The 13,482-nt window shown below is 50.8% G+C and overlaps 1 protein-coding gene across 3 annotated transcripts in view; it reads right to left on the bottom strand.

Moving 5' to 3' along the window:
* Positions 1-5,049: 5,049 nt before the first annotated feature.
* Positions 5,050-13,482, bottom strand: part of ACACA (acetyl-CoA carboxylase alpha) — a 111,308-nt gene continuing 102,875 nt past the window's right edge. For all 3 annotated transcript variants that reach the window (XM_069790933.1, XM_069790935.1, XM_069790934.1), the window contains 3 exons: positions 12,602-12,772; positions 9,073-9,209; positions 5,050-7,712 (listed from right to left, as the gene is read on the bottom strand). In XM_069790933.1, the coding sequence (XP_069647034.1) occupies positions 7,586-7,712; positions 9,073-9,209; positions 12,602-12,772 (435 nt within the window). In that variant the 3' untranslated portion in view covers positions 5,050-7,585. The remainder of the gene's footprint in view (positions 7,713-9,072; positions 9,210-12,601; positions 12,773-13,482) is intronic.

Genomic DNA, 13,482 nt, shown 5'->3' with positions numbered 1-13,482 from the left:
CTGGCGAAGTTTGATCAGTGCAGAAAAGGCACCAGCAGCCACGGCCTCTCTTGGCTCCACCAGCACACTATTATTTAACCAGCATCCCCAGCGTCACTTTGCCCAGAGCCAGAGCTGCGCGAGCAGCAGCGGAGCGAGCAACGAACAGCCAAAATATGCCGGGAGTTTTAAAGACGGAGAGGCAAGAGCACTGCGGGACTGGGGCTGGAAACTTTTTGTGCAGCTGGAGTTGTGACATGGGGAAGTTTCTGCAGGGACCTTGTGTCTCTGAGCATCCACATGGTGCTGTGGGCCCATCACCGCTGAGCTACGGGCACAGGGCAGCTGCTACAGCCGCTCGGCAGCGACCGGGCGGTGGGTGTTGTGCTGATGGGACCCAGCACACATCACAAAAATGCAAAGGCTTGCAATAGTATTCACATTTTTTGTTCACCGACTGAAAAGCCCCATTTCTGAACTTCTTAGTAAGACAAGGGCTTTTTTGTTTTTTTTTCCCTGCATAAGTTAGAGCTTACCAGCTTTCCAGTGGGCAACTAAATTTTACTTTTTTGATTATTTTTTCTTATTAAGCTTAAATAGAAATATATTCAGTTTTTAAGTATGTAACAGATCCGTATGGAGGGAGGGAAGCCCACTCCATGACCCATGCTTCCCCAGCAGACGAGGCCCAGTGTGCAGGAGCAGCTGATCCCATCTTGTGTCCTCGCAGCGATTACCCCTTTCCCTCTGCTCCTGCAGTGCTGCTCCCCAGTCCCACCTCTGCTTGAAAGGGGATGTATTGCAACACATTTTTAACCTTTTTTCCCTTAGAAGACTTTCTCTGTAGCTGCATTGTTGCACTTCACTGTGTCCCTGGAGCTGCCTGCAGAGCTGATATTAATTAATCATTTTTGCACCTCATCATTACAGATTTAAGTCTCCCTTCTAGTCACCTGCTTCCAGTAAGTAGCTTCCCAGTACCTTCAATATTGTTTGGAGCAAAGGGTCCACCCCAGCAAGGGAGAACAAGCTCAGCTGCAGAGACTTGGCTTGAGCAGTGGGTGGTGTGTGAAATCCTGGGTTTAAAAGCAGGAAAAAAAAGCACACCTGTGTGGGTAGGCATGCAGTTTTAGCTGAATTCTGTTCCCTGGCATAAAGTAGCCTGGGGACAGCCCTGTGCAGTCTAATGTGAGGGGCCATTTTAACCAGTTATGGAAATATTTCCTTTGGGCAAGGAAGCAGCGCGCTACCCTGGGAGGAGTTGTGAGGTTTTGGTTTTGTTTTTTTTTTTTAAAGCAGGGAGGAGAAACTGTGATAATGTTAAACCCAGCTCCTCCGACCAATGCACCCAGGAGTGCTACCTGGATTTTTGCCTGTTCTTTAGGCAGCGGCGGGCCCGGTGCCTCAGCGCTGGCTGTGCCAGGAGGAGCTGCCGGCTCCACAAAGCCATCGGAGCTTTTCTTTTCCCTGTTCCTCACTGGTGCTGGTCCTTAGCCCTCTCGATCGATGCGGGGAGAGGCGGCAGCGGAGGCCAGGCTCCCTGCCCTGTGGAAGAATGTAGCATTTTTCTTGGCTTCAGGAAATAAGTGTGTGCCAAGGTGAGTATTGACTTTGTGTGGAAAACATACGTATCATGGATGAATAAATCTTTATGCTTGCTTGCAGCGAAGCAGTAGCTGCAGCTCTCAGGGAAGTGCATTGATTTCTCCCGTCCCCCTCCAGCTCACAGCTCTCTGGTCAAAATTTGCCAGGCAGAAACGCACTAAATGTCACTGTTGGCTTCTCTCTGCTGCCCTTTCTATTTCAGGATCCCACTAATGACCTTATATACAGCAAAGAGCCCAGCGGTGATGCTCATCCCTCCCATGAAGCTCACGCGAGCTGCGAGAGTCACAGGCAAAGCACCGGCCGGGGAGCTGAAGGGTCCGTGGCTACAGGGAAGGGCTGATTTATTTTAAAAGACACCCATACCACAGTATGGTGAGCGGCAATCCCGTGGTCATTAGCGAGCCGGTTCGTTTAGTTTAGTGTGCAGTCAGTGGGCTGCTCCAGTGCGGAGGGCTTACACCCACACACCTCCCCAGCTGTTGTGGTCCTCTGGGTGTAAGCATCTTCCATGGCAAATCCTGGCAATGTCACCTCCTGTCCCCCCCCCGTCCACCTGCACCCCACTAATTCTGGCTCCCCAGCAATGGGCAGAAACCCGTGTGTGCCGGTGGCACCGTCCACCGCACCGTATCGGCACAATCCACCTGCTGAGAGTCGAAGCGCCCGTCCCCGTCCGTTGCCCTGTACCCGTACTTCTTTTCTGAGCAGCAGCAAAGCTGCGCGGTCTTCCGACATCATTAAAATCTCATGGTTTAATAACCACAATTCGGAAAGGCATCAAGGGGAGTAAATTAGCTGCTTCCGAAGTTTGTGTCGGTGAAATGGTTTCACGCTGCTTGCGCTGTCAGCGCAAGCATTAAGGATGTTTAACAGAAAGCACCAGGTCCCTACCCTACTTTGGGGTTTGCTGTGCCGGCAAGTTGTCTGGCCTCTCTTTGTGGCTGAGGCTGGGGGTGCTGACGGTACACGCCGCAGCTGTGGCACCCCTCTCCAGTTTGACTTCTGTGTCCTTTAAAGTTGTAGCACCAGGGCACTTGATTTTTTTTTTTTTTTTTTTTCTTTTGAGAGCGCGAGCTGGATGTAATGTTAAAAGGGTAATATGAAACACTTTAAATGTGATAACTTCTCGTTCGTATTGTTTGAAGAGATAAGAGTCAAAGCCCTACTAAGCATGCTTTTGAATTTACTTATCAGTGTTTAAGCAGGCTTTTCTCCCTGCCATCCCCCCCCACCTGGGCAGTGTGATACACAGGGAGAACCTGGGCCGGCAGCGTCAGCTTATGAGGCCCCCGTTTCATCTGCTGACCTTGCTGGTAAGGGCAGCGCTTTATTCCTGGCATGAAAATGGTCCCTCGCCTGGATTTGAATACGCTGCAGGAGAAAAGTGCAGCCCCTGTAATCCCCCAGTAACAACCCATCAGAGCCACCGCCCGGAGAGGCTCCGGCGGCGACGTGCCCGTGTCCGGCAGCGGGGCAGCCGGCGGCTCCGTCCTCGCACGCCGCTGCGGTGGTGGGCACCTTGCACGGCTCCGGACACCGGCAGCCCCCCCCAGCGTGCCCGAAGGACGGTTGCTCGACCGGGGAGGGGGCTGGACCGTGCATTATAGCCCGGCACCCCCAGTCTGGGCGAACTGGGGCAGGCGCTGCTGACCCAGTTCCTGCCCCGTTCCCACTGGGAGCGGGTGGCCCAGCGGCAGCCCCGGCAGGTTCCGAGCGGTTGCGTCTGATCTTGCGGGGCTGTGGCGTGGTCAGAAGCTTTGAGCGCTGGTTAATAAGGGCACAGATAACCAGGATGATTTCCACTAAGTTTTCCTAATGCTGCCAATTAACAGCAAGTGAGATATTTTTTCCCCCCAATAGAATATTAATTCTTTATCAATTCATGATACAGCTGCTAATTAGTACCTACACAAATGGGCATTAGACCTTTGCAAAACATTGCACAGCAACCAGAAGGTGTATTGGGGAATTATGTGTGCGATGGGGGGACAGAGGGGTTGTGTTAATCCCCCCCCAACCCCAACAGCAAAGAATTTCAACTTTCAGACAAACAACTTCATTTACAAGTGTGTCTCTAATTAGCTGCAGAATTAGTAAAGCAGAGTTTTCCCCCCATAGATCGGCCAAACCCCTGAGGGAGGCTGTGGAATAGAGAGAATCGCATTTCCAATTATTTTGTTGAATTGCTAATTTAGTTATTGTGCCTGGCGTAATTGTGATGGGTATTGGGTGTGCAATTCAATTTGTTTTAAATATTTGTGGGAAGGCTGATCAGTAATGGAGCTGACCTATTTCATGGCCCAAATTGAGAGAAGAGACTAAAACAAAAAACAGCTACAAAGCCACAGTTTGTCTCAGTTTTTATTTTGATGTCTCTCATCCCTCTTAAGACTGTTGATGCAACAAAAGGTTTACATTAAAAGATGATGGCACTTTGATCTTGGGCTTTTGAGAGCTTACAGCTTTGGTACTTCTTTTCTTGGCATTTTAATATGTAGATATTTTAGGCTAAAGAGTTTTAAATGTGTTTCTGGAGTTCAGTAGGGTCTGCTCCCCTCACCCCCCCCCCAATTTTTAACTATCAGGATTCTGGTTTGAGAAATGCATGAAAAATAACTGCTGGAGTTGTGTTTGCTAACATGGTCCCATTTAACATGTCACATTAATACCCACCTTTAATGTGGGGAACTTCTGAAAGGTGTTTGTGTTCACCGAGCTGCCGGGTTGGCAGGGGACACCCTTCAACCAAAGGTCCTGGCAGTTCCTTTCCAGTGGGCTCCTGCTGAGCGGGTCCCTGCCTGCTGGGGCTAGGCTTTTCCTTTCTGGGTTTTTTTTTTTTTTCAGTCACTGTAATGTTAAAGACAAATCTGTGGAGGAGGAACAGGACCTGCTAATGGCTCGCTGGGATGGTGGCTCTGGACTGGGAGTTACGGCCGGAGCGCTGGGCAGAGACCAGAGCCAGTGGTGGGATGAGGAGCTGCTCCTTCTGCCCCAGCACCCGTGGCTCCAGCGCGGTTCAGCGCCGGCTGGCCAGCTCCTCCTGCTGCTGAGGATGCAAAGGGGACATGATGAAGCTTGGAGAAAGGTAAATACTCGTGCCCAATTTGTGTGAGTACTGCTTTTCTCTGGCTGGCCGAGGTGTCAGGATGGGCTTTGGCCCGTGGGGTCACATCTCAGAAGGTTTATTTCAAACATCTGCAGAGTCTGACCACGGGCAGGAACAAGAGCAGCAACAGGGGCCTGGCGAGAGGCAATGTTCTGTGGTGAGCCTGAGCAGCTCAGGCGAGGGGCACGGCCGAGACCATGAGGTACTTCGGCTCCATCCTCCCGGCATCGGCAGCCACCAGACCTTGTTCGAGAGGTGCCGCATAGAACTCTTCGTTCTTGCCTTAAGGAAAAGCAGAGCTCCCCAAGGGGTGCTCGGGACGAGGGGTGACAGATTTCCACTCCCGGCAACAGAGATGTAATTCATTCTTTTTATTAAAAGAAATTGAGGTAAGTGAAATACTTCAGCACCAGCGAGAACCGTACGTACCGAAGGTGGTTTCCCCGCCACCCCTGCCCCGCTGGGTAACCGACTCACACGCCTGCGGCACCGGCACTGCGGTCACAGCCGGGGCTGGGGGAGAACGGCCAGGACGTCGGCCGGTGACGCTGCGGTGACCTGGGGCTCCCAGGGCTAGTGCTGGAATTTGACTTCGGACCAGCTCCAATGTTACCTAATGGCTGGTTTTTTGGAGCTACTTTACCCCCAAATTAAGTGGAACCTGACCCAGTGCCTGTAACACTGAAACACAGGGGTCTGCTCTTGCCCAGCAGGCAAGAGACTTTGGCAGCGATGGCTCCCACCCCAAGCGGAAGGAACGGAGCGGTGGGCACCAGGACACTTCCCGTAACACCTGCAGACGTCCTGGATAAGGGACTGACTTGTGACACTACCACGTAGGAAATCCCGGTGACAGCGGAGGAGGAGCCCAACGAGTCGCCTGTGCCGTGATGCCCCCCGAGCGGTCCTGCCTGGCTGAGACATTCTCTGTCTGTCCTGTGTGTCCTGCTGCAGCCCGCCTTGGCGTAAGTAAAAGCATCTTTGGGGGTTGTTCAGGGGGCTCTAGTGGGAAAAAAAGTCTTTTAAATCAAATTAGGGTTCTTAACTATTAAGAAAAAGCTAGTCCTTCAGATGACACAGCTCCGCTGGCCACGGGGCAGGGCTGCACTGCTGCTGCTCGTCCCCCCAGGGAGGAGAGCAGAGACCCCGGTGCTGCACCTCGATTTTACAGGAGCCCTGGCACCACACGCACCCGAGGGCTGCACTGCACTTCAGAAGGGAACAGTACAGGTGTGAGGCACTGGCATCATCATTAACTAATTCTCTCATAAAAACATCCCTTCTGGTTCATGCTATACTAAAAGCGGAACTGTAAAATCTGAAATACTTTTAAGACAATCATTGGTGTAAGCTCTCCACTACTACTTAGACCAAGTTCCATAACAGTATCCAAGTATTAGGGGCTGACCGTGCTTCCCTCCAGAGTTCCAACTTCTCTGATCTTTTATTATGGTCAGGAGCCCCATGAAAATAAAAGTGTGGAAATAAGCCAAGGACCGGGGCTGGGGTCAGCCTGCGGTGATCTGCGCTGCTGCCGCACCTCTGACCTGGGCAGCCTGGCTCAGTGCCGGTGCTGCACTTACCTGCCATAGAGACAATTATTCCCAACCAGATGCAAAGAATGACCATTGGAACGGGATTACCAAGAATAACTTTTCTTATATTTCTGTCTTCCCATGTGTATAATGGCAGTCCCTTCCCCAGCCGCGCAACAGGACCAGCCAAGCGCAGGCAGCTCCACTCGAGCCAGCTCCAGGGCAGAGGTGGGCGATGGAGAAAAACTTTGCTCAGATGCATTAGACCGAGATTTCCTTTCGCAGTTCTAACCATGTTGGTGTATTTGACTCTGTCCTTTCCCCTCCTTTACTCTGGCAGGCTGTAACTGCTTTCTGCTTCAATTACCTACCTGTATGAAAGGGATTAGCACTTACATGAAGTATATGCAACACTGGGACTGCCCGTGTCTGTTATCCCTCAAAATAAGTAGGGAAGGAAGAGCAGAAATGGCTGAGCAGCTGGGTGTTGGTCTCCTCTTTTACCTCCTCCTAAAGGGCCTTTTCACACAGTTTACTGACCTGTTCTAAAGGAACTGGGCACAAAGGCAAAGCGAGCGGGGATTTAGCCTCCAAAATCCTGCCCCGCCACCTTCAGTCCTGGGAAGCCCAGAAGCCTTCCCCACAGCCTGTCTGGGGCATGGGGACAGCCCTGGCCACACCGGCTTAAATGCTGTTTTTCCTCTACTACTAAGTAACAAGACAGACATTGGAAATACAAATCACTACTGGCTGACAGAGACAAGAGGGTTAACTCGGTGGTGGGCTCCACTCACCCACAGGACGCCAGGCGGGAGGACCTTGGGCTCCCACCCGCTCCTGGGAGGCAGAGCCCGTCCTCGGCTACAGCAATGCTCTCGCAGGGGGTAACATTGGCACTTGTCAGCACAAAGCCGCCGCTACCAGGCGGGATGTGAAAAGAGAAGCAGGCAGGGGCGCAGGGGTGTCATTTAAACGAGCCCCTGCTTTGCTATGCCAAGACCTCACGGTACCGGAGCACCCTTCATTGCCTGGCTGTAGCGCTTTCGGGTAGCAGCCGAACAGCGAACTGATGCATTGGTCCAGTCACGCTTTGTTAAATAAATAAGGTACAGTTAGACAGCTGTAACTCAATTCCGCAGGCGCTTGTGTTTATACATTTTCCTCATGTCTCTGGCCAAAGAACACACTTCCTCTGGTCAGTCTGATTTGAAAAAATAAAAATGTCACTCTTCCAGCGTTTCCCTGAGCCTCCCCGTCTCGGTACAGTGGTCTCAGTCGAGCAGACAAAGGGCAATTCTGAGCTTTTTTTTTCCCCTCCACTGTACCGGGCAGGGGGGAGTGTGGGAAATCGATGCTCTTACGTTGAAGAAGGCGAGTCCATTGTGGAGAGGATCCGCACGATCTCGGCTCGCTGGGTGGGTGATATATGCTGGGTCATGTGCACTATCGAATCCATGGCAACCTCCGGATTGGCCTGGACCAGGCTGGAAAGAGGCGAGAGTTAAGTGATGGCAGCCCTGGCACTCACACCAGAGCGCGTCCGACAGCTCCCCGTCAGGCCCGGGGGGGAGGACTGAAATATGGGGTCTGTAAGAGAGACTGGACGAGGCAGCAGGCACTTGTGTGAGCTGACTGCGAGCAGCGCAAGAGCTGTGCTCGCTTGGAGGTCCTTCGTGCCACTTAATTTGCTGGTGGCAGACCTGCTCAGACATGCACGGAGGCTGAAATCCTGAGACGCCGGACCGTGTGGACCCAGAGCGGACATGGGGAGGCCGGGAGCTCTGGAACGTGCCCTGATCCCACCAGCAGCACCTTCAGAGGCTGCCGAGAGCACCCACGTCTCCCCTCCCAGATGATGCAGAGCCCTGTCTGCTGTAGCACGGATAGAGAAACTGGTGGAAATGACAGGAAGAGATGCCCTATGGAGTTAGACACGGAAAGAACAGGAGCTTCACTCCACAGTTTGGTGCCCTCCCCCCAGCTCTCTCGGAGGCAAAGCTGCTTTAAGAGACCTCCAGTGTAAGACATAAAAATTATCAAAATTAGATCTGTTCAAGTCTAGCAAAGCGTTTGGCTCACGAGGCTTAACTGGCTCCGCTGGATGAATGTCTGTGCGAATGCGCACAATAACTCTTACAAGCAGGAGGAACAGATACTCTACCAACGTGGGGGTTTATTTGGTGTAGTTTGAAACGGCAGCTGAAGGGAATTGGACATTTTATGACATTGAGCACAGAAGAAACTAGGGAGCTTGCCTGGAAAGTCTGGGGCTAGAAAAAATAAAGAGAAGGAAGCTGTAAGGCTATTCTGGCCATGTGTGGTCAACACACTGCTTTGACAGTAGTAGCCCAGCTCAGAGATGTGCTTTCTCTCCTTGCCTCACATGGTATGCAGCCCTCTAAAATAATTTTCCATTATCTGCCTCAAATGGAGAAAAGACACATTAGCAGTGAAATTTCTGTGCCCTGGCTCTTCACAGCTCCTGTTTCAGTAAAGGGCAGGCATGGCCAGGGAGGTTTGGATACTGCTGGATTAGATCTCTGCTCTGCTGCTTTCTGATTTTGCTCAAGGCACCTGCATGTACAGTAGCACTACAGCCTGTGCAGGAGGAACAGGAGAGTAGACTTTGTACAAATCCCTCTGTTGCACAGTAGCTCCACATTTGGCCCTGTGTTTGCATTTCCAAAGGAAACTGCATTTCCACATACTCCTTATGTATTTGCCACACAAAAAAGGCCAGCGAATCCATTTTCCTCAGCTGGGGAAGCGCACATGGCCGAGATCAGAAGCTGAACTTTTTAAAATCCCTGTTCTGCAGGGGCAGAGTGTGTGTAGTTTGCTTACCTCCGTATCTGTTTGAGGATGTAGTCCCTCGAGATGTATTTGATGTTTTCATCCACAACCGAGCGAACGCCTTCTTCTTCCGTCAGCTGTTTTTCCAGCCACTCCACCAGGTCCTTATTACTGTCCCATAAGTATGCCTGTGAACAAAACACACGTGTCACCCGGTGTCCCAGTGCTGTGCCACCACCACTGCTAGCAAGCTCCCGCTCCCCACGCACCATTCCCAAAATTTAACTCACAATTATTGGCAGCCTTGGGTAAAACATTTGGCTGGCAGCCTTCTCTGGTTTTCCCAGTGTGCGTGGCTTTTATAAACACAACTAACAATTAGCAGAAGTCAAAAGATGGTATATTGCTTTTGCATCTCCTTCCATAAACATGACTAAAGGGGAACCACAGAAGCAGCAGTGCTGCCAGTGGCTGCAGCTGAACGAGCTGCATCAGCCCCAGAAGCTGTCCCAGCTAAAATGCCAGCTTCCTTCTGTGATCAGATGCCCAACTTCTGGTAAAATACGACTGACCCTGAGGTGAGGGCAGGGGCGGCCAGAGGCGCGGCTGATCTGGGTCTTCTCCCAGTACTAAGCTGTCATGGGACCCACGAGTCCCCATCACCTAAAGACTGGCCTGGTGTTAGTGTCCCCCAACAATCATGGGATCCCCGATCCAGCCCAGAAACCAAACAGCCCCTTCAGCAGGTGTGAGCACTGCAGAGGAGGTCGGGATGCCCACATCCCTGAAAAGCCTTGGCAACAACCCCCTTTTTTTCTTTTGCAAGATCATTTCACCTGATATTTGCTAGGTAGTTGACTACATAATAATTCAGGAGTGTGTTAGACGCCTAATAGCCTTCTTGCTCCTCTCTTCTCCTCTCATTTTCTTTACAAATCATTTAAGAATCGTTTTGTTAATGGTTTCCGGAAAAGCAAGTACCGCCATTAGCACTCATTCATATTTATGTCATTTTATTTGGGTAATTAAACACAAAGCTCGTCATTTAAAGGTGCACTATCCTTCTCTGTTATCACTAACGAAGTCAAAGTCAGAATGACAATGAGCTCGGTGCAGTAATGCGCCGTGGGGCCAAGCGGGCACCCTCCCAGCATGGGCGCAGACCCTGGGGAGCTGCAGGGAGCAGAGCAACCACTGCTCCAACCAGCAACCTTAAACACCTTTGATCCTCCTGCTGCCTCTGTGGCCTGACCGGGAGCAGGATGATTTCAGGGGCTGGCGGGGGAGCGGGAGGCAGAAGCACACGATGGATGTTTGCACCCGAAGGCGAAGCTTTGGTGCCGGGGGGGCAGCATGGAAAGGCCCTGGAAACCGTTGGAGCAGTAGCAGCGAAGCCAGCAGAATACTTCTCCTACCAGGACTCTGCTTCACTGCATGCAATGCGTTCCTCCAGCCGGCCACGCCGTCTGAAGCATCGTCTCACCTCTCCTGCTCTCCCGACAGAGCGATGCCAGCACCTCGACAGCTGCCAGCCCATTACAAGCCTTCACAAAGCTGATTTTCCACCATCCTTGCCAATACCAGAGAGGAGCGCAAAGGCAGCACTCACACTGATGAGCCTCCACACTGCTCATCCTTTGTTTATATATTTAATTATCAACTTTCAAAGTCCAAGAAATGGTTTCCCTCTTCCCTGGGACTCTCACGAGCAGCACACCTTCCCCATGTTGATGAAGGTGTTGTTACACCCATAGGTGAGAGCCGGCACTGCTGTAAGGAAGCCCGAAGTGCAGACCCTATTCCAGCCCCCAGCGTTCGTCCTGCCTGTGCACTTTAATAAGAAACTGGGATTTTTTTTTTTTTCTTTATGTATATGATTGTCTTAAAATCAGTGATGTCATTTCAACCTCAAGATTTTGCTTATTTCATTGTTTTTTCTTATTATTATTTTAAACTCGTTAGGTTTTGCTCCTTGCTTCTGCCCCTAGACATGACAGAAATGCTCCCTGCATACAAAGTAGGGCACTTACTTAGGAAGATTTCAGGGAAGGGAAAAAAAAACCCCAAGAAGCTGCCTTACGGTTGCAGACCTGCGTAAAGCTAGATTTACCCAAGAATCCCAAAGCTTTTAGTTTAGGAGAATATTTAATACTCTTATTAATCATTTTTAATCCGTTTGCTTTTAATTAAGAAACAGCATGATGCTTTCCTATCAACATATGCCAGGGAGCAGATTAATTGTGGCTTAAGATAACTCTCCTTGATTGGTGTAATGTATTAGCTAACGAGATGCCCGCTTTTAAAGACGCTCAGACACTACCTTGGAAAGCCTGCTGCCCTCCAGAGAACACGTTCCCCCCTTTTCTGGAACCCCTGAGTGTTTGTGACTTTAAAAATAGAATAAAATAAAATAAAATAAAATAAAATAAATAAAATAAACCCTCAGATTGGAGGACTGTGACAAAAACAACCTAAGAGCAGGTCCAGAGACTGCTCTTCAGAGATTGCCAGCTTCCCAGTTTGAGCACAATTAAAAAAGAAATCCTCAACACAGCTATGAGATGAGGACTGCGGATGAGGCCAAGGCGACCCCCAACCCCAAGCCCTGCCACTTAGATCTTACAGCTGATCCGTGTCCCTGCCTTTGATGGTATGCCAATCCGTCTGGCGTTAAACCAGGGGACGTGGGACAACCCCAGGGGACGTGGGACACTTGGTGGAAGAACAGCAGGGGCTCCCCTGGGCTGAGACATGGCAATGGTGATGGACCACCAGGCACCGTGATCTGTCCCCACCATCAATAAGTTCCTGGCCTGGGGAAAGGGAAGGAAGGCGAGGGCATCCCAGGGGAAAGGCGGACAGTATCGCCGTGGTCAGCTCTGCAAGCAGCAGGACAGGCAGGTAAGATAGGCTGGCTGTACGTCGGCCAGTCAAAACATCTAGCAGTGAATCTCCATACCCTTCTCAGTGTCAGTGAGATAGAGCAGGATTGAGGATATTATTCAGTAAGAAAGAATAATTAAAAATAAAATAAAACCCATGCTTTCACATCACAGAGGATCCCAAGGGTACGCAGGGAGCAGTCTGCACAGCTAGGACAGCTCCTCCATAACAGCCTCTGTAACTGCGAGCAGCTCCGCAGTGCTATTTTAGGGATGCTGTGCACAGAAGCAAGGAGATGGAGATATTCAGGGCTGGTATATAGAGCATGTGTTGTGACTCTTGGGACTTCTGCTGCCAGTTCTGCCAGACAGCAGCACCTCTGCGCAGCCTTCTTCCCACACGCTGCCCTGTCTCGCTCTGCTGAGCGAGCTGTTCATCTTTGTAAGATGCTCAGATTTTCGTATCAATGGTGCTACGTGCTTGGGAAAAACCTATTTTGCTTTTCTAGCCTGCTATAAAAAGTGTCCCCATAAAACAATTCATGACTTGGAACATTACCCAGAAGTTTTCTTTCATCACCTAAAATGTTTGTGGACATTACAATCGAAAACCAGAGATCAAACTCCACCTTGGAGAACTTCACTGAACTTAAGCCCAGGAAAGACTAATGCTTTGGTGAAACTGCTTTTCCATTTACCTTCACTGTCCCTTCAACTTCCACAAACCAGCGTCTCAGCATAGCCTGGATCTGCCCATCAGTCAGCTCAGGATTGGCATCATGGATCTTCTTTTTAACCACATCCTCTAGAAGAAGACGTCTTAATCTCCAGTAGAAGAAGGTACGGGAAGTTTTCCAGTCTAGAGTGTCCTGCCCAAGACATAAGTGGAGAAGGACAAATCAGTGAGGGACAACATTTCCATGGAGAAATATATATGCCTTACTCCCAATGGCAAAAAAAGGCTGGCACTCATGATATACTTAGTTATACCGCTTGCACAAGAGAAATACAAAGACTCCCACGGCTGAGCTTTGAAGACTTCCACCCTGTCATACCATTCGGTCACCAGAAGCTACATCCAGCCTCTTTCGTCTACCAGAAGTCTGCTCCCTTCTGCAAAAAGAGACAGAGCTTCCCGGGTGAGCAGCGCTGCCCAAGACACTCACATCCAAGGGGAGAGGGAACTAGGAAAATCTAATCAGCCAGGGTTCTAATCCTGACACGAGAGCTGGCCTTCAGCTGTGCCATCACAGCCCTTCCCATCACTGAGGGTCCCCACGGGTACAGGCTCACCACCTTCCCTGCCCTCCCTTTCTGCCAGGGCAGGCTGCAGCGTGCTCTGTGGGGTTTTGGATGTGGTCGCTAACGAGCTACCAGCGAAGCCCAGGAAATGTGGGGTCTCAAATGGACACGGATCAGGTAAAGGTGCTAGAAAACATGATGTACTTGTGTTCTGGGACCAGAAAACAGCTGGCGGGTGGAGAGGGTTTGCTCCTGTGGCAAGAGTCATTGGGGCAGAGGTTTATTTGCAGGCCCACAGGCTGCCTCCAGACTGGAGACTGCCATTTCCCATGTGTCA

Source organism: Haliaeetus albicilla, chromosome 9 (genome assembly GCF_947461875.1).
Source record: "Haliaeetus albicilla chromosome 9, bHalAlb1.1, whole genome shotgun sequence".
Classification (NCBI taxonomy): domain Eukaryota; kingdom Metazoa; phylum Chordata; class Aves; order Accipitriformes; family Accipitridae; genus Haliaeetus; species Haliaeetus albicilla.
Note: the sequence above shows the minus strand (reverse complement) of the source record. Positions and strands in the feature narration are given on the sequence as shown.